The 24247-nt window shown below is 40.8% G+C and overlaps 1 protein-coding gene across 1 annotated transcript in view; it reads right to left on the reverse strand.

Annotated features, from left to right (window-relative positions):
• The window catches only part of LOC136864385 (nephrin-like), a 426801-nt gene that overhangs the window by 285448 nt on the left and 117106 nt on the right, over positions 1-24247 (reverse strand). The window contains exons 4-5 of the mRNA XM_067141320.2: positions 18939-19052; positions 2908-3111 (exon numbers count right to left, since the gene is read on the reverse strand). Coding sequence (XP_066997421.2) covers positions 2908-3111; positions 18939-19052 — 318 coding nt within the window. The remainder of the gene's footprint in view (positions 1-2907; positions 3112-18938; positions 19053-24247) is intronic.

Consider the following 24247-nt stretch of genomic DNA (forward strand, 5'->3'; position numbering starts at 1 on the left):
AGGTTGGTTGAGAAAACTTCGAACAATATCTACTCATCGGCTATAGAAATGACAGATAATAACTATGAAATCCGTGAAGTAATATAAAATTTATCCAATGGTTCAACATTGTTTATTGGGTGGCTCCATGGAGAAATGTTCAGCTTGTTTGCCATTCAGCCAGGGTGTCCCTGGTTCAATTCCCATCGGTGTTTAATTCTTTGTGTTCGAGGGCTAGTGATATTTGAGTGGTCTACATTATTCGATTTCATATTAGGTAGGGCCTGGTCTTCGTAGACGCGCAGGTTGCCTACAGTGTGTCAACTATAAAGACCTGCGCCAAGCCTCTCTGAAGTCGATATACCGCCATTATAATAATAATAATTTAAGCAATCAGTGAGATAAGCCTTGGAGGGTACGTAGTCTTCAATAGAGAGATAAATTTAATTCCCTCTTAATATGTATGGTAGTTTTGTAGAAGACAATTTCTATACAAAAAGTCGCATTGGTATTAAAATAAATGTAATTACTTTTCAATCTTTGTTGAGTGGCGAATATTGCAAATGCATAATATTTTGTGAAAATAGCTTGAAAAAGGATAACTTGGAATTCAGACTTAAGTTATGATTTCATACAACGTCTTAGAATTTTACGTCTTTCAATGAAACTTTAGACGTACCTTATTTTATTATTGCTCATTAAGAACCCTTGCGTAGTTAAAAATAATTGTAATACGACAAATAATAATAATAATAATAATAATAATAATAATAATAATAATAATAATAATAATTGTACCGGGTGGTACACCTCCACGCCGCTAATTCAAACTTTGCGCCAGTTAAATCTCCTCTACTGGAGGAAGCCTGAACTTTAACTTCCATATTAATTCAACGATTTCTCAGAAGATATCATTACTATAAATTTTGAAGTGTTCTGAACTATGTCAGTTTCGATTCATTTTTGTTTTATCTGTAGCAAGAAGTGTGAACATTCTCTTCTAGAGGACACTACTTAAGAACTACAATTGTGCACCCTAGTGCGAAGTGAAGGAACCTTTTTTTAAAGAAATTTAGTACTTATAAGTGTGTTCTTATTTCTTTCTGCCATTGTTTAAGTTGGCAATGTTAACCCTTTCTTTCCGCCAGTTTTGAATTTGACCAATAAGGAATTTCTGTAATTAATTTTCCACCAATAAGGTGTTTCTTCTTCATCTGGTGTAGTAGTTTTTGCCATTATCCAATAAAATGCTTGTGGGCGGGTGTTATCATTCACGAAACGCCTCGAACTTTCCACGAGGGTATATAAACTGCTGATTTTCGGGTCTCTGCGCCACTTCAGTAACATCTATCATTGTGTAAATTGTGTAGCAGGGGGCGGGAAGCGCCTCTTTCTTCGGGCAGCAGTTCAACCACCAGGTAATGGCCGTTTTATAACTTATTTTCTTGCCAGCTCAGCAGTTTAACCCTCGGGGCGGGTTCGAAATCTTTACCATGTAACCTTCCTCTAAAATGTAAAGACTTTGGTTTAAATTCTGCCTCTGTAACTACATATCGCGATAGAGAGTGCTTAACCCTCTCGAGCTCCCACTCATATTGCTTTGAGGTGAACTTATTTTCACAACCGTTTCTTCCCTTTCTAATGTAATGTAAATCGTTTTCTTATATAAGTCACCTCTTTAGTATGGGATTAGCCCTTGCATTAGTGGCCTAGTGCCAAGTAGGTTTTTAAAGAAGTGTATTAGGAGTGCTAGTTACGCCTCCGCTCAAGTTTGTATTTTGGGGCCTTGTAATTTTCCTGTTTATTTTCTAAATCGGCCTCAGTAGGTTGGGTATTTTTACCCCTGTGTTTATGTCCTTAGAGGACAGCTTCAAGGTGGAGTTTCGTGTGGCCTTTGATAGGCTTGAACTTTGAGAGTGGATTGCTCTTTCTTAAAGTTGGTTTCTGTGTGCCTCGAGCGGGCTTTACTGAGTAATAGGGAGCAGTGCTCCTGGGCATTATTGGGGTTTTCTGCCCCTTTGTTAAATCTTGTATGAGTAAAGTTGGGCTAATTGCCCAAGAATTGTAAGTCCGGGGCTCGAAGCCCAAATCCTGTAAAAACTGTAATTGTACCTTCTTAACTTGTTGATTTTCAACTGTGTTCCTCCTATTCTTGTTTTTTTCCTGGATCTTGGAAAAAAATAAAACCTTGTTAAATTTTAAATTAACTTTAATTTCGTAGATTGAGACCTATTCATCCCAGCACCTTCTTTCACCTCTAACTACCACGGATAACTCCGTAACAATAATAATAATAATAATAATAATAATAATAATAATAATAATAATAATAATAATAATAATAATAGCTACAATATTCATAATACTATGGACACACTAGGAATAAAGCACAATGTAGGGGAAGTGCAGCATGTCATTGCATGACCATGCTGGGGGGATTGACATAATATAGGGCAGTGGACAGGCAGTCATTTGGATCCCAGCTAATGAAGGAGCAACGGGTTTTCAAACGCCTCGCAGTGTATATTGGAGTGGAAACAAGGCGGTAATTCATTTAGATAAGTTCCAGATTCCTAGGTATTTGGACGGAAATAAACATAAATATTTGCCAATATTGTGTGTGACATTATAGAATCTGATGATGTTCTTTTAAGAATGAAACAAGTCATTCTTTTTTAATAGTGCGCATTTTTATACCTTGTTTAAATGTGTTTTTACAGGTATGTTATAGTGGAATATGTACATTTAATTTGTGAGTTCGACAAACTGAAAATATTTAAAGTTACATTTAACTGTACTACCTGCCTTCATCCCAGTGGCTTATCCTCTTATCCTAAATGGATATATAATTGTTCATTTCAGTAGACTAAGGAACTCCCAGGAACATTACAATACAACTATGTGTCAGAGAAATTTAATATTACTTACGGTACATATTGATTGTGACATTCGAAGAAACCGGTGCTAAGACGTCGTTATTGCTCGCCTGACAAGAGTACACTCTGTCCAGATGCCTTCGCTCCAGTCTATCAAGTTTCAGCACATTCTGAACAATATCCTCATCCAGCACTTCATCCGAGTCGTCGACTAGAATATTGTCTCTCCACCAAGTGACTCGGGGAGTCGGTCGACCTGTAATGAATATATTTATTAGCAATTAAATATTCTCGTACTGTACAACAAACATTCTTTAAAATATACTCTTTGTATAACATCAAATACAGAAGCTTATCAGACTCGATGTCAAAAAATGAATTGAACCAGTTCACATCTTTTCAATCTACAGGCAAGTAATATTTTGCTATAAACATGATATATATCAAAACAATGGAATAACCCAAGGAAGTGTTCTTGAACCATTGCTCTATAACATCTACACTAATGACCAACCAATTACTACCGAAGTCAAGCAGTTTATCTACGCTGATAACAAAGCAGGGGCAGCACAGAGGAACACATTTGAAGAGGTTGAAGAAAAGCTAGCAAAATTTCTCGAAGAACTTGCTACATACTACGAGAACAATCATTTGAGACCCAATACCAGAAAAACTCAAGTTTGTTCCTTTCTTAGTAACATAGAAGCAGTAGAAAACTGCGCGTGAAATGGACAGGAGTAGTCCTTGAACACTTTTGTACACCAAAGTGATACTAGATAGAATATTATCTTCCAAACCTGACTGTCTGAACACCAATCAAAAGGTGTGCACTAGGAATAATACTATTATATAAATAACAGGCATATCGTGGGGTGCATAACCTCATGTCATACGCATATCTGCCCTAGCCCTCGGCCTATCAGTTGCAGAATATGCATCACCCGTATGGAGAAATTCTGCCCATGCTAAGCAAATGAATATTGCTGTAAATGAGACTGGTAGCATAATTACAATGTGCCTGAGACAACAGCCAACAGAAAATATGTATCCGAAGGCAGGAATTGCTCCTGCTCACATAAGAAGGGAAGTAGCCACGGAATTTGAAAGTCGGAAGGAATCAACCGATCCATGTCATCCTTTATGCTCTCAAATGCAGCCCGTTAAACACAGGTCAAGGAAGAGTTTTTAAGAACAACCATACCACTTGGTGATACCCGAGAAATACGAAGGCGTGAACTGTGGCAACAGCAAATACGTAACCCATCCCTGAGTTTAAAGGAGGAGCCTTCTGCAGGTTTTCACGTTCCGTATCCCCTCTGGAAGACCTTCAATCGACTGCGGACTGGTGCTTCAAAATGCAAATCTAACCTAGTTAAGTGGGGCTATGCACAAGGAGTACGAGGAGATATGACCTGTGATTGTGGGCTACTACAGGTTGAATAACACTTTCTGGTTTGTCAGCATTTACCATCACTGTGCACAAAGGAAGATGTTTTGCATGCCAATGTTAAAGGTGTCCTTGTAGCCGAATATTGGATAAACATTATTTAGCAGTGTATCTGTACACGGAAAACGAGAAATTATAAGCATACTTGTTCGATGAAAAGTATATGTGTAAAACTCTGAAAGAAATGCGGGTCTTCCATGCCGAATTAAATGTTTTAATGCTCATCAAGACTGTATTGTTACTATAGACAACTAACAGCAGTTAAACACAAATTTGGGGATAATTTTTCCTTAGATAAAAGGAATATTTTCAGATATTGTAGTCACTCAAAGTCAGAACGGCCACATTTAGGGAAATTTCAATGTCTGGTACATTGTTGACGAACTGTGTAATGGGGCCGATTACTTTGATGTTAGGCCCCTTTAAACACAAGCCTCATCTTCAAATATGTAATGGTACGACCATTACATGTAAAGATCAGAAGACGATATTGTGATGGGGTCTCGAGTGAAATTATAGAGATAGGGATCCACCCTCTCACCATTGCAGCAACCAGTCAAGACGAGTCATCCGCGCAAGGCCATCCCGCTTTTCCATTACTGTATGATCTCCGTTCAGGCCTCCTTGATGGCACCAGAATAAACTCAATGGCATGACAAGGGAACACGATTTGAGAGTAATCCAGGGGTTTTTACTCGTCCGAAATATCTAAAATGGCCGGCCTCCTATATGAGGCACGCTGGACGAGCTCGAAACTTAGTTCTGCCAGCGATCGAAAAGGTCCAGTGGAGCAAGGAATCCGTCAATGAACAGTGTGGCTGGAGGTCGGTTAGTGCTGCATGTGAACTGATGAAACAGTGCAGCAGAGCGAAGAGGGACAGTGAATGAAGACCGCCGCGAGTGAAATGTGTGCCACGAACTTGTAGGACAGTGTTGCAAACTGCTGTGCGGCCGCTATAGTTGTACAGTGAGTTGAATCATGAACTGAGATAGGGTCTAAGTGAGAGTTGCAGCAGTGAGTGTAATTTAATTATATACGTTTTTAAGAGTCAGAGCGAATAACTTGTGTGGTTGAACAGTGAGAACAGACAGAGAGCGGTAACTGGAGTAATTGTGTGCTTGTACAATTGTGTATGAACGCTACCAGTTGTATGTTTATTTACCAACCTTTCTTCACGTTGCAATAAGATTCGTTAGCAATGGAAATACAAAATTCTCAATCGAAAGGCTGAGGAATACCTCGTCAAATTTGGATCTCCGTTATAAATAAGGACCAGAAGGAAGCTCAGCTAAGTCCATCAATAATCTGGGACAGAAGCAACTGGTGACCGCACACTAGGAGAGCTGACCGTAAATGAATTGGGTTAAAGGTCAGGGCCAGGAGGAGAGGAAATTAGAGATTACAGTTAAATAATACGGATACGTGGTATTCAGTGTAGTATTAGACCATTATAAAATATGAAAATGTGTTTTCAAACTGGTCTAATTAATTATCAAAGCACGTGAGAGGAAAATACTGGTCGTTTGTATATTTTACATGTAAAGGAGGTAAATTATTGGGTGAACAAGTAAATGTCCGTCAATGTGGCTGATTAGATAGTGTCCCAGGGGGAATGGTCAAAATACGGGGATGAGATAGGAACGATCATTTCAAGCTAGTTTAATGGCAGAAAAAGATTGAAAGCAATGAGGTGTATTGTGCTAGAATAAAACATCAGAGAGGTTGGGTGGATAAGATACATACGGGGCAGCCACTAGCCCAAAAGCAAATGGAAATTAATTGTGTTTCATCTCGGAAGCCACTCGGAATAGGGCTTCAAATTTTCGTTCCTGACATAACCTTGAATTTTGATCATTCTTCCTGGGACACCCTGTATAGACTTAAACAAATCAATCCTCCCATTCCCCATAAGGCCTCTGTTCAGCATAGCAAGTAGGTCACCTAGGCGAGGTACTGGTCCTCCTTAGTTTTATCCACGACACTATGCCTCACGCTGCAGAAAACTGCCCTTGAGGCGGCAGAGGTGGGATCCCTCGCTAAGTCCGAGGGAAAAGCCAACCCTGGAGGGTAAACTGATTGCGAACGAAAGAAAGAAAGAAGGAAGGAAGAAAGAAAGAAAGATGAAACCTTGATGGATTAGGAAGAAATTAAAAGGAGCTCTAAGCATTTTTTACCTGGTCCACAGTGTACGGATAGCATGCCTGCCTCTAACTCGGACGTCCCGTTTTCGTTTCCTGGCCAGGACAAAGATTTTTACCTGGACCTGAGGGCTGGTTCGAGGTTCACTCAGCGTACATCATTACAATTAAGAAGCTGTCTGACGATGAGATATCGTCTCCGGTCTAGGAAGCCAAGAATAACTGCCTAGAGGATTCGTCATGCTGACCATACGACACCTCTTATATGCAGGCCTTCCGGCCGAGCAGCGGTCGCCTGATAGGCCATGGCCCTTCGTGGCTGTTGAGCTAAGGAGTTTAGTTTAAAACTTTTTTGGGTATGTATATATATGTTAATAAAGAATCAACTGCATTATTATAGAGATTTTATAGGGATTTTAAGAAGGATATTGTGCATTACTTGATAATCTCCTGCTTCTATGATCAATTTTTAGGGTTCTGCGGTTGTAACATAGCACGGCGCGCTACATACGCTGCCAAGTAAGATAATCTTCATTGGACTACGGCTAGTATTTCAGATTAAAAATGTAAGGAGGATAGTTATGATTTATGAGCATCGAATTTGGATTATCTGCCATGGATTGGTGCTATTACAAGTTAGATTGGATGAATTTTAACCACATGATTTTCAGAACTAGTAGAAGTATGTTATTGTGCACAGCTTTAACTTGTTGCCGGGAGTGTGTTATAAGTTAGACTGGACAGTATAGCATTCATAGAATTAAAATAATGAAATATTTTGAGACAACTGACTCTAATACTGAGTTTTAATTACACCACCTATTATGGTCGTTATTGTTGTTGTCGTATCTTGTGTTCTAAATTTTAGGGGGCGGTCAAACAGTTTCCTTTCGACGGCCGTACACTCCTGAATCGGGATGCCTATTAGGAAAAATCGCCATGATCATTGAGGCACTCATCCCACCATCGCATCAGGTTGAAGATCCTCGAGTGGTAAAACACTGTTTCCTGCTGCGTGAAGACTTTCGTAACTGCCTCCTGCACATACTCCTCCGACAGGAAGCGTCGACAATTCAAGGATTTTTGAGGGAACCAAAGGCGTGATAATCGCAAGGGAAGAGATCAGGATTATAGGACTTCAAGCGTCAATCACCACCCACTTATTGTCCGTAATGGACGAGACTGGCCTCCCAGATCGACCGGCGTCATGTGTCGAAACACGACCAACAAGGAACTTGTAGCACCACTCCACAACCGTGGTTTTCGACAGACATGTTGCCTCATAAAAAGTCCTGATTCTCCGATAGATGTCCACCAGTGTTGTACCTTCGGCTGCCAGGAACAGAATAACAGCACATTGGTCCTGTTTGGACGCATTTGGTAATAACGTCGCCATAGTTCACGGGACCGCATTTAGCGCACGCACCTCGGCACCACACGACTGCCACACTAATCCTTTTGCCTACAAGTCCGTGCTTATATACCCGCATCGGAGTGCTTTGCATGTCCACTGCAGCAACGCCCTCAAACGGAAATTTTTTAATTACGCCTTATATTTGACTTAGTTTATAGTGATTAACAGCCCTATGGAGGATGTGTGTGTTTCTTCGCAGTACCTGACGTCAGAGGCGAGTAACGGAAAGACTCTCAGTTAGGGAGTGTGTATATTGGTGGCCACCGGGTCCGCAACTGATATGCACGTCCTTTGTGTTACTTCCCTTTCTTCTGCCGAAACCCTCTTCCTTAAAAGAGCAGGTACTCCTCTATTTTTTACCTCTTATTGGTGTAATAAAGCGAATAGTTAAAAATAAACAGAAATATGATATAATGAGGGAGTAAAATCTCCAAAATATCCAAGAAACGAAACGAATGGGTGAGACTGAAAAGGAAAAGATTCCACTCGCAGTAGTTTTCGGTAAAATGAAGATAATTGTTTACTACAAGACTAGTTCAATCATTATAAAATATCTAAGCCATCTTAGTAACAGTCCTGATGATGTTATTATTATTTATCACAGACAGTCGTCTCAGCATAGGGGGCACTACGTGTAGAGGGGCTTGTCCTTTTCCCCAGGCCTTCCATAGATAATGTAAAGGCTTATGGTAAACAAATATTGAATGAATGAAAAATCATAGATTTTTAGGGATCTAAAAGGACATGAAATTAATTTTGAAACGTAATTATGGATTTGAAATAAACACCCACAAAAACATCGGTATTTTCTTGGCACAGATAAGGGAACTTGATAAAATTTTAAATGAACCGGTCGGAAGCAGCATTTTGTTTACAACCTTGATGTGACGTAAAATCATGTGCTTCCAGTGCGCTCAGTACTTCAAGCTGAACGACTGTTCAGTACTCGATGAACAGCCTGAGCACGGAGATAAGCCTTTTGCAACACCTTTGTAAGTTTATACGTATTGTTTGCGTACTCTTACACTTGTTCTTTTCTTTTCCTTTTTTTACAGTTGGTCTTTTTAAACTCATTTTGACAACACACTCATGTGGACTTAAAGGTTTTAAATAATTTTGACATTGATGATCGACGTTACAGTCTGAAAACTGGTTTTGAATTAAAATGGTGTATTGATACGACTGTCTGTGATTAATGATAATAATAAACAAAACTATTACTCAGATTGAAAAACGTACCATTACATATTTGTTTTTATATATATTAATCATCAAGCTGTTGTCCAACTCGTTGGCTGAACGGTCAGCGTACTGGCCTTCGGTTCAGAGGGTCCTGGGTTCGATTCCTGGCCGGGTCGGGGATATTAACATTAATAGGTTAATTCCAATGGCACGGGGGCTGGGTGTATGTGTTGTCTTCATCATCATTTCATACCCACCATGACGCGCAGGTCACCTATGGAAGTCAAATAGAAAGACCTGCACCTGGCGAGCCGAACCCGTTCTGGGATATCCCGGCACTAAAAGCCATACGACATTTCATTTCATTTCATTCCATCAAACTGTAATACAATGAATAACACCCGGCGAGTTGGCCGTGCGGTTAGTGGGTTCGCACGCCGCCGTTGGCAGCCCTGAATATGTTCTTCCGTGGTTTCCAATTTTCACATAAGGCAAATGCTGGGGATGTACCTTAATTGATGATGATGATGCTTGTAGTTTAAAGGGGCCTAATATCGAGGTCATCGGCCCCGTACCTTAATTAAAGCAACGGCCGCTTCCTACTACTCCTAGCCCTTTCCTATTCAAAAAAAAAACAAAACCCCATGGCACTACAGCCCTTGAAGGGCCTTGGCCTACCAAGCGACCGCTGCTCAGCCCGAAGGCCTGCAGATTACGAGGTGCCGTGTGGTCAGCACGACGAATCCCCTCAGCCGTTATTCTTGGCTTTCTAGACCGGGGCCGCTATCTCACCGTCAGTTACCTCCTCAATTCGAATCACGTAGGCTGAGTGAACCTCGAACCAGCCCTCATGTCCAGGTAAAAATCCCTGACCTGGCCGGGAATCGAATCCGACCCCTACACCACGGGGCCGGCCCTTTCCTATTCCATCGTCGCCATAACACATCTCTGTGTCGGTGCGACGTAAAGCAAATTCAAATTCAAATAAAAAAGGTAATATATGTTACTAAGTAATTAATATTCTGGCTCCTGGCTCTGTTTAAAGTCAATAGAATAATGTTTCCTTCTTTACCTCACTGGGTTTGGAAATGAGAAGTGTCTACAAAAATTATCTAATTTAGGAATTTATGGCCGATCTACTCTACTCTCTTTTAGAAGGATCATACACTGCCTGACAAAAAATTTAACACCTACAGGGTGGGACACTGGAAATTGTTTATAGAAAATGTAATGTACAACATATTGAGTACAAAATAGCGTTACAACATTCACTGACATGAGCATGGTTAGTCCGTGTGCAGGACATGTTCAATATGTCCATCTTCTCGGTGTTACAACAGCTTCGAGACGAACCTGCATGTTCGCGATCACTCTACGACAATAGTCCTCACTCACCCCTCAGAAGAAAGTCATAATGGCCGCTTGCAATTGCTGTACATTTTCTTGTTTATGGCGGTAGATTGTCTCCTTCAAATATCCCCACAGGGAGAAGTCGCATGGATTGAGATCGGGGCTATGCGGTGGCCAGATTGAGCCGCTCTGAAAACGCTCTGGATATCGATGGGACATCAGACGGGGTCCGGAATGTTTATTCAGGAAGTCCAGAACATTTGTTATTTTGTATGGAAACACGTCAAGGTCAGACTGCAGTATTCTCTGAATTGACCGACGAGAGATGCCCAGGTGAACACATGCAGTTCTGGTGGATTTGGAGGGGCTCCGATCCACAGCCGCTCTCACAGCAGCAACATTCTCCAGTGAGTGGACCGGCATGAGGCGGGCCGTTTTCTCTCGAGTATGTTGCCTTCTGTTTCAAATTGCTTGGCCATTCAGTATACCGTTTGCCGGTAAGGAGCCCACCGAGTACGGAAATGAACACGAAACCTTTCCTGGGTCCGAGCTACGCTCTTGTTTCAGCATAAAACAACACTATCTTCACTTTCTGTTCACGCGTCAATCTCCCTTTGTCCGCCATGCTGTATAACTGGCAGCCGGTACGCATGCGCGAGATGTGATGCTACCTGTTGGATCACGCATGAAATAAGGTTTCTGTTCACGATAGGACATGTTTGTGAGCCCTGGTTTACACATTTTATAAAACATTTCGTGCGCCACCCTGTAGAGGGTGTATACCATTACTGTGTGATTAAATGATTAGACGTACAAGGATCGTGATGGCACCGTCCTGTTATTGATAGGTTGTTACAGGTCAGTCAGTCAGTCAGTCAGTCAGTCAGTCAGTCAGTCAGTCAGTCAGTCAGTCAGTCAGTCAGTCAGTCAGTCAGTCAGTCAGTCAGTCAGTTAAGCAAGATGTGCAGAGAGGACTACGTACAGTAAGAAGCACCCGCGATGCCTCGCAGACGCGTTAGACTGCCTATCCACAATTGACAGCATTTGAAATTCATGAGGCTGGTTGGTAGTATTGTCGACCAAGAAACACCACCCCGAGGGAGGACCGTCGTATGGTGCGCCAAGCATTGCATGATCCAGTACCATTGGCACCCGCCATTCGCGAACATGTACTAGAGACTCTACAACATCCTGTGAGTTCCCGCACAGTGTCTCAACGACGGATTGGGGTCCTACCACCCTTTGCGTCGGTTGCCATTGACAACAGAATACCAAAACTTCTGTTTGGAGTGGTGCCTTGCCCAGGTGGAATGGACAGAGGAAGACTGGCGTCGCATCATGTCCAGCGATGAGACCCGCTTCTCCATAACGTCCGATAACCATAGTGTGCGGGTTTGGTGGCGTCGAGGGCAGAAGGCAGATCCTGACTATATTGTGGAAAGACACATAGCCGTAATCACTGACAACATGGTGTTGGGTGTCATAGGATATGCGCTCATGTCATGTTCAATAGTGCTTCGGCAGACTTTGACGGCACAGCTATACGTCTCAGACATTCTTCGTCCGCACCTCCTATCCCTTATGGCACAACACCCTGACACAGTGTTCCAACAACATAGTGGATGTCCACACACAGCACGTGTGTCTATGGACTGTTTAGAGCATATTTATCTTCTCTCGTGGCTAGCAAGTTCCTTGGACCTTCTCACCATTGAACACGTGTTGGGTGACATTGGAAGGTTACTCCGTCCCAGTACCAACCTGAGGGATCTGGAGGAACAGCTGCAACAACTGTAGACGAAATTGCCTCAGGTGAGAATCCAAAGGCTGTTTGACACCATTCCAAACCGAATAACAGCATGCGTTGGGAGCGAACGTGTTGGAGGGGGTGGGGATGCGACTCCCTACCTACCCGGCGCCAACGTTCCACCCGTAACTGCCAACTCCTTGTCTCTTTCTTGTAATGATTTCAATAAGGGCACATGGTCTTTCAGTTTAACTTTTTGTCAGGCAGTGTATCTGCTTCCTTGCTTATTAATACTTTGAAAATACCTATTATACTTATACAATCACCACCATCAACAAGACAAACAATTCGACTACATATACAGGGTGTTTAGAAATGAATATCGGAGTTTTAAAGCCTTATAATATTGAATACGTTAAACTTACAGTTATACATTATATGTCAAATGAAAGAGCAACTCAAACCGTTTTGTTTGTTGGCACCATTGCGCATGTACGTGCAACGGTTTTGCTGCAATCCGCTAGACAGCGGTAGTAGCAAAGATGGCGACTAGTGAACAGAAAGCTTTATGTGTTTTGCAGTTTTCAAAGACAGAATCTGTAGTTACTGTGCAACGTGCGTTCCGCATTAAGTTCGGTTGTGATCCTCCAAGTGATAAAAACATTCGCAGATGGTATCATACGTTTGAAGACACCGGTTGCCTTTGTAAAGGGAAGAGCAAGGGACGACCAAGATTAAGTGAAGAGACTGTTGAGCGAGTGAGAGAGTCATTCACTCGTAGCCCAAAGAAATCAGTCCGAAAGGCTAGTCGTGAATTACAACTTCCTGCGTCGACCGTTTGGAAAGTTGTAAGAAAACGCTTACAGCTACGTCCTTACCGTTAACAGTTATTACAGGCTCTAAAGCCGGCAGACCACAGATTACGTGCCAACTTCGCATACGACATGTTGTTACATGATTATGAGTTTATGAATCGTGTTGTTTTCTGTGATGAATCGGTCTTTCACCTTAGTTGACATGTAAACACTCATAATGTGCGCATCTGGGGTTCAGAAAATCCTCACGAGTTGGTACAAATGCAACGAGATTCCCCTAAAGTGAATGTTTTTTGCCGTATCCCGGCGAAAGGTTTATGGGCCTTTCTTTTATGGTGAACGTACTGTAACTGGTACTTCTTACCTCGATAAACTAGAGCAATAGCTCTTCTCTCAGTTGGAAGAAAATGAGAAAATGAGCCAGAGAACTTCATTTTCCATCAAGATGGTGCGCCACCTCACTGGCATAACGACGTACTACTACCGCTTTCTAGCGGATTGCGGCGAAACCATTGCATGTACATGAGCACTGGTGCCAACAAACAAAACTGTTTGAGTTGCTCTTTCATTTGACATATAATGTACGACTGTAAGTTTAACGTATTCAATATTATAAGGCGTTAAATCTCCGATATTCATTTGTAAACATCCTGTATTGTGACAGTTTCGAAAGGCCAGATGGCTCGAATATATGAACCGAGTGGTATATTTTGGAATTAGTGCTCTTTGCATTCACATTGACTTCACCTGTAGACTTAGTACTCATCTAATTAGTTTATTTAAGCCATAAGACTTCATACTGGTGTCGGCGGTTAGGAATGAACCCGTTTTGTGAAAGAAAGAAAGAAACGAAGAAAGAAAGGAAGAAAAATGCGCCTCGCGAGCGTACGACAAACCTGTAGACTGTCATCAGCTGTATCCAACTTAGCAAATGATTAGTGATACTATTAAACGGCGTGCTAAAAAGGCTATGTGTATTCCAATAATAATAATAATAATAATAATGACAACATTTCTGAATGTTATCTCGCGAGTAAAAGAAATGTGGGAAATTATTATAGTTGTGAATATGACGAGGTTTCTGGTCTGAGCACGCGTGTGCAATGCTTCAAGGACCCCAGCTCGCCAGCTGATGGTGAAAGTAGGTTACTGGGTCAGTTAGTCGCCGTACGTCAGTAGTCTTCGACACGCCATTCAGGCGAAGGACTTGGTTCGATAGCGGACGGTTATACCTTATGCAGGATCTGAAGAACTTTGATTTAAAGTTGCTGTATGCCTCGCAAATATACATCATTGGGCTATCCTGTTCGCCAACGCACATAATACAACAGACGTTAAGATAAGTCGAGTTTTCTACAGTATATTCTTTGGACAATATTTCCAGGAATTGGTGGTGTGACTCATTTATTAATTTTTATTGCACCAGTTTCAGCTAGAAATCCAAGAAGAGCACAGTTACAAATTTCATCATGGTGATGTTACTGAAAGCCGTGTGTGTGAGTGCTACGATGGAGGCCTAAACTATGAGACCGTAGCCGGCAGCAATGGGTTGAGAGGAAGGCACATACAATTGTACTATTGAGGACGACCAGCCGTCCAGTATCATGAAGACATCTTAATGCTAAGTCGACGCAATTGTATAATAATATCTGTTCTGTAGTGGGATAGTTATGTAGTTATAATTGGTAAATGATCTTGCAGTTTGTTGGAGTTGTGTAGTTGTAGTATTTTGTCCTATTGTAATACCAACTTATCTCCGTTAGATAGGCTTAATATAACGTTGAATGGTATATGTGATTTTTGAATTATGCTCGGTGCATCAGTTGGTAATAATTCTCATGGTTTCATCTTATAAATTTATTATAGCCACGATTGGTGGAGAATGATGTTAGAATATTCGAGTACATAGATTAGATTTTCCTGGCTGTACAGTCGTCGTACTGAAACGGATTATACTTGCATATGGTATCCGTTGGAATATAATGATGTGTGATTTTTGAACTTAAATCTTGAAAAATGATTCCGTTATTTTGAATCAGAATCCGTGTATGTAAATGCAGTGTAGAGATAGTTAAATGGAGACTCGAGAACCGGCAGATGTATTGGATCTTCGAGAATTATATATGCGTAGGACTTGTTGCGTGATGCTATTGTAATGAATTTGTGAGATCCCGGGGCGGATCACAAGTGTATCGTCGTATAATATGGGTCATTATTATAGATTTCACTACTATTAATGTGATAAGTTTGTGTCTCCGAGAGAGATTAAATTGTAGTGCATAATTGACATATTTCTTCGAGAATAGAGTCCCGCCATGATTACAGAAGAATATTGAGGCAAATGATAATTAGGCCAGTCAGTTTGACATGCATTGTATGTAAGCTTTGGGAAAGCATTCTTTCCGATTACATAAGACATGTTTGCAAAATTAATAAATGGTTTGACAGAAGGCAGTTTGTGTTTAGGAAAGGTTATTCCACTGAAGCCCATCTTGTAGGATTCCAGCAAGATATAGTAGATATCCTGGATTCAGGAGGTCAATTGGACTGTATTGCGATCGACTTATCTAAGGCTTTTGATAGGGAAGATCATGGGAAACTACTGGCAAAAATAAGTGCAATTGGACTTGACAAAAGAATGACCGATTGGGTGGCTCTGTTTCTAGAAAGTAGAACTCAGAGAATTAGAGTAGGTGAAGCTTTATCTGTCCCTGTAAAAATTAAGTGGGGAATTCCTCAAGGCAGTATTATTGGACCTTTATGTTTTCTTATATATATCAATGATATGTGTAAAGAGGTGAAATCAGAGATAAGGCTTTTCGCAGATGATGTTATTCTGTACAGAGTAATAAATAAGTTACAAGATTGTGAGCGGCTGGAGGGTTACCTCGATAGTGTTGTGAGATGGACAGTAGGCAATGGTATGATGATAAATGGGGATAAAAGTCAGGTTGTGAGTTTCACAAATAGGAAAAGTCCTCTCAGTTTTAATTGCTGCTTTGATGGGGTGAAAGTTCCCTTTGGGGATCATTGTAAATACCTAGGTATAAATATAAGGAAAGATCTTCATTGGGGTAATCACATAAATATGATTGTAAATAAGGGGTACAGATCTCTGCACATGGTTATGAGAGTATTTAGGGGTTGTAGTAAGGATGTAAAGGAGAGAGCATATTTTTCTCTGGTGAGACCTCAACTTGAGTATGATTCCAGTGTATGGGACCCTTATCAGGATTACTTGATTCAGGAACTGGAAAAAATCCGAAGAAAAGCAGCTCGATTTGTTCTGGGTGATTTCCGACAAAAGAGTAGCGTTACAAAAATGTTGCAAAGTTTGGGCTGGGAAGACTTGGGAGAAAGGAGACGAGCTGCTCGACTAAGTGGTATGTTCCGAGCTGTCAGAGGAGAGATGGCGTGGGAGGACATCAGTAGAAGAATAAGTTTGGATGGTGTCTTTAAAAGTAGGAAAGATCACAATATGAAGATAAAGTTGGAATTCAAGAGGACAAATTGGGGCAAATATTCGTTTATAGGAAGGGGAGTTAGGTATTGGAATAACTTATCGAGGGAGATGTTCAATAAATTTGCAATTTCTTTGCAATCATTTAAGAAAAGGGTAGAAAAACAACAGATAGGGAATCCGCCACCTGGGCGACTGCCCTAAATGCAGATCAGTAGTGATTGATAGATTGCTTGCTTGCTTGCTTGCTTGCTTGCTTGCTTGCTTGCTTGCTTGCTTGCTTGCTTGCTTGATTGATTGATTGATTGATTGATTGATTGATTGATTGATTGGTAATATGGTGAATATTTGCGTGATTTTGGATAATGAGTCTGCGTATATTTGAGTTCGACTACGTCTTCGATTAATTATGTCTAATTAGGTTCTATCCCGAGTTCTCCGTAATTTGTAACTGTAATGTTCGCGTTAAATCACAGTGGTTCTGGAACAATCTTCTAGACTTTGCCCGAATTCGAGACCTTTCCCGAATGTCGAGGACTTTCAGCCAGGTCATCTGCCTGAATATTAGAAACCTTGAGGTACACTTAGCTATGCTAGAATTATTCGATGGTATTTTGACGCTATGATCATCTTCCGTGTAGCCATATGTGTAGATACTGTAATATATTTTGTAGATTTTAGTGTAACTTAGTATTGTAATCATGGTTATGGTAATTTGGGTTCACCCTTTATCTTATTGTCTCAGATATTGTTATACTAGGTGAGGGGTGTTACTTTCTTTGATATTCGCATCAGGGATTTGTGACGTGGCGTTTCAGGAGTTAGATTTTGCGTTAGGCAGACCATTTGAAATGACTATCGTGATATTTCCAGACTTTATTTTATTTATTTAATTTCACTAATTTAGTAAGCGACTGTTAACTGAACAGATAATTATTTCGTTGAGTCGATTTATTTTAAAGAGAAATTATAGCATCAAATTATGTCAAAGTAAAATTTAAACTTTGGATAAATAATTGAAAACTTGATATGATGATCGTACCAAATTTAATTTTATTTTTCTTCTTTCTAATATTTCAGAGTGGACCATCAGAACCCAGAGCTTTCCGTTAATTAAATGAAATCTGTTTACCTGAACAAAATGATCGAAATTAATATGTAACTGTGATTTGTTAGGGCAAGATAGGGCGAAGAATCATGTACCACCCCATTTGATTTATTTTGTTTGTACGTCAAGAGATGCATTTTAAAATTTTATTTGCGATCATTTTCACAATCATAGTTGTTGAAGGATGACATTCTGAGATTATTTTTGTTAATAAACCATGCCACATGTGAATTTTACTCTATATTTTCTTTATTATGTGCCACAATTTCAATTCATTTTCCTATGCATGCCACATCCTTGGTTGTTTTACTTGGGCGTCCCATTTGCGAACCTAGCACCTCTGAGGTGTCTCAGTGTTCTCCGGCTGTTGACTAGTATTTACGGGTACAATATCTAAATTATAATTGAATGGGTGAGATCAAGTTGGAGAACGTACACTTTTTCCTCTATTATGAAAGTCAAATGTTTGAACTTATTTATTTAAATTGAGCTGGACACCATTTTTTGTCCTTAATTTCTTCATTTAGTACTGTGTGAAAACAAAATAAAGGGGCTACCATTTTTGCCTCTATGATAATTTTATGATGTTCTCCTAGCGTTGCAATCAAATTGGTTACAAGCTGAATATTTTACTTTTAAACCTGACTCTGAACTTCAACGTCCAATTGCGCCAAAATATTCCTTGATTCTTTTCCTTCTTTCCACTTTTTTATACGACTGCGTATAAGCTACATGATCTCAGTTTAATGTGGTCAAAAAGGTGGAATATTTCCATTTTTAATCTCAACAATTCAAACAAAATGCAGAAATATGACCCAGATTTTATCCTCACTCCGGTCGTATAGAACGAAGAGACCAAATTTTCCTCTATATGACACAAATTTACAAGATGTGCTGTACTGCCTATCACCATAAGGTCTGAGAGCGCAAGAGGATTCTGTGACATCATACGATCTTGATTATGCAATATCATCAAAACAACAACCTTCTCGCTACCATATTCTAAGTTAAAAGTCAGTCACTCCCCTACAAGGATGACGATAACAGCTTTAGATATATATATTCTGTTATCTTACGTAGGAGAATAATGGACTCGGTCATAGAGGGTGAGAGGAGTAGAGGGAGACGAAGACGACGATTGTTAGACTCAGTTTCTAACGATTTAAAGATAAGAGGTATAGAACTAAATGAGGCCACGGCACTAGTTGAGAACAGAGGATTGTTGTGACGGTTAGTAAATTCACGGAGGCTTGCAGACTGAACGCTGAAAGGCATAACGGTCTATAATGATAATGTATGTATGTATGTACGTATGTATGCATGTATTTATGTATGTGCATTAATCTAAATTAGTTGCAATTATGAAACAGATTGTTGCTGTGCTGATGAAAAAAATAATTTTACAGAAAGTAAGAACTCACCTCCCCAAGCGATGCAGGCGATACGAACTGTAGTGCCCTCTGTGTAAGGTCCTAGTTCTGGTCGAACGAGGGGATCGCCATATTCATCCAGAATTGTAATATTATGCGGAGGCACTGTAATGAAAACAAAGTCAATATGATAAATACCAAAAGTATTTATAAGTAAATATGATCATAATCTCCGAAAAAATCTTGGAATTTAATCAATATACCTCATAATACGTTATGATACGAAGTTATCATTGTACAGCTAGATTCTCTTTAAGAATATCTCTAAGCTAGATTATGAAGACAATCATTTCGAAACACGAGTACAACGTTGTTAACACACAACGTCGAATTTATTCAGGACGATTAATTAAATACCCAGCATATATTTCCGATTTCTCTGCCACCTGGTGGTTTAAATTGAAATGTCCTGTAGTCTGCCTCAATGGCGTCAGATAAAAATGTCTACGGCCAAGAAACTGACACCATAAGATGTTGCATGTCCAGCACTTTTCCCTTTCCTCTACGGGATCGGTTGTGAAATGAGATGAAATGAAATGAAATGGCGTATGGCTTTTAGTGCCGGGAGCGTCCGAGGACAAGTTCGGCTCGCCAGATGCAGGTCTTTTGAGATGACACCCTTAGATGACCTGCGCGTCGTGATGAGGATGAAATGATGATGAAGACGACACATACCCCAGCCCCCGTGCCAGCGGAATTAACCAATTATGGTTAAAATTCCCGACCCTGCCGGGAATCGAACCCGTGACCTCTGTGACCTAAGGCCAGTACGCTAACCATATAGCCATGGAGCTGGATATTAAATGAGATTAATTATTGCAACGAGCTTTTACGATCGGATGCCCTTCTTGACGTCATTCTCAGGAGAGGACTTAATAAGATAAAATGAATAATGTGATATATAGCGTCAAGCCGAACTCCACACAAAAAAATAAAAAAATAAAAAAATCGGGTGTTGTTCAAGGATACCTTCTGCGAAAAATTGGGAGAAGGGATACGTGATATCCGGTGGTCCGTTACCGATTAATAATATAATTATGATTTATTCAGTTTGTTAGCACAGTCATCCCTATTCCTGCGAAAATACCTTCACAGCAGTAAAAAATCCTGTAACATGCTTTAAGGGATGTTTTGAAGGTAACAACTGTGTGTCGCTGCCTTCCGGCACGTCAAAGAACTCCCGCAGAGTAACATTCCGACACCCCGGCGTCTGCCAATAACTAAGCATTTAAGACGAACGTAAAAGTATACATTGTTATTATTATTTCTTGCTCGATACAGGTATAAGGTTTATTGGAGCAAAAACACAAGCGAATTTCAATTATTCTGTAATGAGCCATCGGAAACTACGGGTCACTGGTACCAGTATACTCTGAAGCTATCCCTGAACAGCCTCCAAAAGTCTGTCAGTGTAGTTCGGCTTCACCGTGTATTATAGTAGGAAAGGAGAGGGTGAAACCAGGTTCCTGTACATAGCATTCTGTTCATCTCACAACATTACTGAGGTCGTTTTGCAGTTGCTCGCAATCTTGTAACTTAATTACTATTCTATACAGAATAACATCACCCACAAAATGCTTTATCTCTGATTCTACTTCTTTACTCATAACATTTATGTAAGAAAACCTAAAGGTCCAATACTACTGCTTTGAGGAATTCCCCTCTTAATTGTTACAGAGTCAATTAAAGCTGCACCCACTCTAATTCTCTGCATTCTGTTTTCTAGGAATATAGCCACCCATTGAGTCACGCCTTTCTCTAGTCCAATTGTACTCATTTCTGCCAGTAGTCTCCAAATCAAATTCCTTGGGGAGGTCAATCGCGATACATGATAGAATGGTAGGAAGCTTGGTGTTTGGTGTGCTGTTAGTGCAAGACGAACAATTGGGCCTGTTTGTTTCGAGACGACAGTAAATGCAGGGTGGTACAAAGATGATATTTTGACGCATTTCTTCCATCAATTAACGGAAAAAGAAAAGTCTCGTGCACGGTTTCAAGAAGAATCAGCCCCTGTTCATACAGGAGGAGTTTCTCTTCTTACAGTCTCAGAAGTGTTTGCAGACAGAGTGATGAGTTCTTGTCTATTTGCCCATCGTTCCTTAGATCTAACAGTGTGTGATTTTTACTTGTGGGGTAAACTGAAAGAAAAAGTGTACCTAAAAATCCTCACACATTGTAGGAACTGAAATAAAACATTACGAATGAAATCAGAAATATTGCAGCGGCAGAACTCACTCCGGTCAGTCAGAATGTGGTTACCAGATACAATGCCTGTATAACCCAGGAAGAATGACGCTTCCAGCATCTTTTATTAAGATTTCATAATTATAAGATTATATAAACGCTTAAAGCAGGGCGGCCGAGCGCGACGTAAGTTCAGCTGAGGCAGCTGCCGTAGCGCAGAGTACAACCACGGTGCGTTCGTCCTTAGTTTACCTATATGAGAGACCTTATATTTTAATGTGTCATCATCATCTGTTTACCCTCCAGGTTCGGTTTTTCCCTCGGACTTAGCGAGGGATCCCACCTCTACCGCCTCAAGGGCAGTGTCCTGGAGCTTCAGACTCTTGGTCGGGGATACAACTGGGGAGAATGACCAGTACCTCGCCCAGGCGGCCTCACCTGCCATGCTGAACAGGGGCCTTGTGGAGGGATGGGAAGATTGGAAGGGATAGGCAAGGAAGAGGGAAGGAAGCGGCCGTGGCCTTATGTTTGGTACCATCCCGGCATTCGCCTGGAGGAGAAGTGGGAAACCACGGAAAACCACTTCCAGGATGGCTGAGGTGGGAATCGAACCCACCTCTACTCAGTTGAGCTCCCGAGGCTGAGTGGACCCCGTTCCAGCCCTCATACCACTTTTCAAATTTCGTGGCAGAGCCGGGAATCGAACCCGGGCCTCCGGGGGTGGCAGCTAATCACGCTAACCACTACACCACAGAGGCGGACTATTTTAATGTGTCAGATACTTAATCTACACATTCAATTTAAAATATACTGTCAAGTAATTCACCTGCTTATAATACATTTCTAAACAAACCACAAAAAAATTACATTCAGTCATTTGTTTTTTAATCGAAACATTTATTTTTTTTTTCCATTTGTTTCCCACGGTCTGCTTATTTTGTAGTAACACATCACGGAGCAAATCGAATATTTAAGTTTCTGAACCAGAAAAATATGAATTGTTCAATAGAATTACGTACATTAATGAATACTTGCCAACGGCAGTAGCCGTGTTGAAACACCGGATCCCGTGAGATCTCCGAAGTTAAGCAACATTGGGCGTGGTCAGGAGTTGGATGGGTTGCCATGCGCTGTTGGTTGGGGGTAAGGGAATGGAGGAGCGGAAAGGAACTGGCCACTCTACCGCACGTAAACTCCGGCTCACGAACACCTCTGCGGAGGCTCGGACCTGCCTTCGGGCAGAATAACCCTTACCTAATGAATACTTTATAACATGAAAACAGTGAATCAGTGCCCAGTATATTTTTTCTCTTTTTATATAAAAATACACTTTATTTGATGTTGAAACTTGATAGGAATATAAATGCTATCGTGATGAGTACGCCTCTTTCGATGACTTTTTGGTACATAACTGGCGAATATTATCCAGCTTAAATGGAGACAAACATTCTATTCTTCTTTTAATTTACGTGCGACTTTGTTTGCTCTTTGCAGAATATTCATCAACATGCGGACGAGTTTACATTGGTCAACGAAATTCTATTCCACAAAGGCGCTACATCTTGTGCGTTCAACGTAATTACAGTTCTATCCATATGTTTGTCCTCCTCAGTCACAAAGGTATCATTTCATAGAGCGTAAAACACCACAGAGGCTTCCTGTTCAACCAATGAGAGCTCCAACAGAAAATTATCCCTGTAAAGCGATATCGAGAATACACAGAAATTGTACCGCTTTTTATATAAAAGGGACCAAATACCACTCTTTATATACACTATTTAGTAATACCCATGTGTATGCTCATGAAACTCGTTCAATATTTTAGTACGGAGGGAGTTATATATATAATGCAGCACATTTTTTTCCTAAAAGCTGGTCGTTTTTATTGAGGATTCAAACACACCATGTTATTCCCCAATCCTTTTGCTACAATACCCTACTTTTCGACAAAATCTCCGTTCAGTGCTACGGCCTTACGCCACCGTAATGCGAGGACCTGTATGACTACATGGTACCACTCGAGGAGTCGATGCCGTAGACAACGTCTTGCTGCATCGGCATCTTCTCCATCATCCAGGTAGTTTTTTTTTCCCACGGAGTGCATTCCTGGCTGGGGCAAACAGATGGAAGGCAGAAGGCGCGAGATCGGGGCTGTAGGGTGGATGAGGAACAACAGTCAAGTGAAGGTTTGTGCGCTCCTGTCGGGTGCGCAGACTTGTGTAAAGTCTTGCCTTTTCGTGCAGAAGGCACACCTCCGTAGACATTCCGCAAGCGCCTATGAATATCTGTGATGCCCTGGTTTTCCGCCAAAAGAAACTCGATAACTGCTCTCTGTTTGCTACGCACCTCCGTTACAGACGCCATTTTGAAGGATAGTTATAGCGCTGCTACCTATCGGAAATTAATGAAACTCTACGAGACAAAGCGGGAATACTCAAAGATGTCCCAAACAAAATTATTTTTAAACCGAAATTGGCCGAGAAATATAATGTGTTGCATTAAATATTGACCGCCCCCTCGTTGAGTGGAACCAAGTATCGTCTAGGTAGTGCTGACTACCGTAAGCACTTAAAATAACAACGAAACAGCATGATTATTTTCTTCTTTTATGTAAACAAAACAAAATCATATTTTGGAGTTGGAGTTTAGGAAAGCACATTTTTTCATGTTGGAAGGATAGTGACAGACCTCATTTTTTGATCAGATGCACGTGGAGGAGGATGGTTGCGCAGTTGTATATTATCTTTAAATAATAATCACCACCACTCATGTGGGGGACAAAAAATGAAAATGGTAGCTTTTGATGAATACGTTGGTTGATAATATATATAAAAAATTCTATAATACTGAAGATGCCCCCGAAACGATTAGTGGTGGCTGTGGTGGTTATTTTTAAGAGAACGTACAACTATGCAACCATCCTCTATATAAACAATAATCAGAGAGAGAAAATGGAAGGGACCCGACATTTACGAAGAGCGTGAACATGAATGACTTCGTAGGCCTCGAATGCTCTAGAACCGTCGGGGTCGGAAAGGATAGACAAAGTGAGGAACCTGGCACAAGTAAGTGGAAATAATGCCAGTACTCAGCCAAAGGTTCCATGGTAGCCAACA

Source organism: Anabrus simplex, chromosome 1 (assembly GCF_040414725.1).
Source record: "Anabrus simplex isolate iqAnaSimp1 chromosome 1, ASM4041472v1, whole genome shotgun sequence".
In the NCBI taxonomy this organism is placed as follows: Eukaryota; Metazoa; Arthropoda; class Insecta; order Orthoptera; family Tettigoniidae; genus Anabrus; species Anabrus simplex.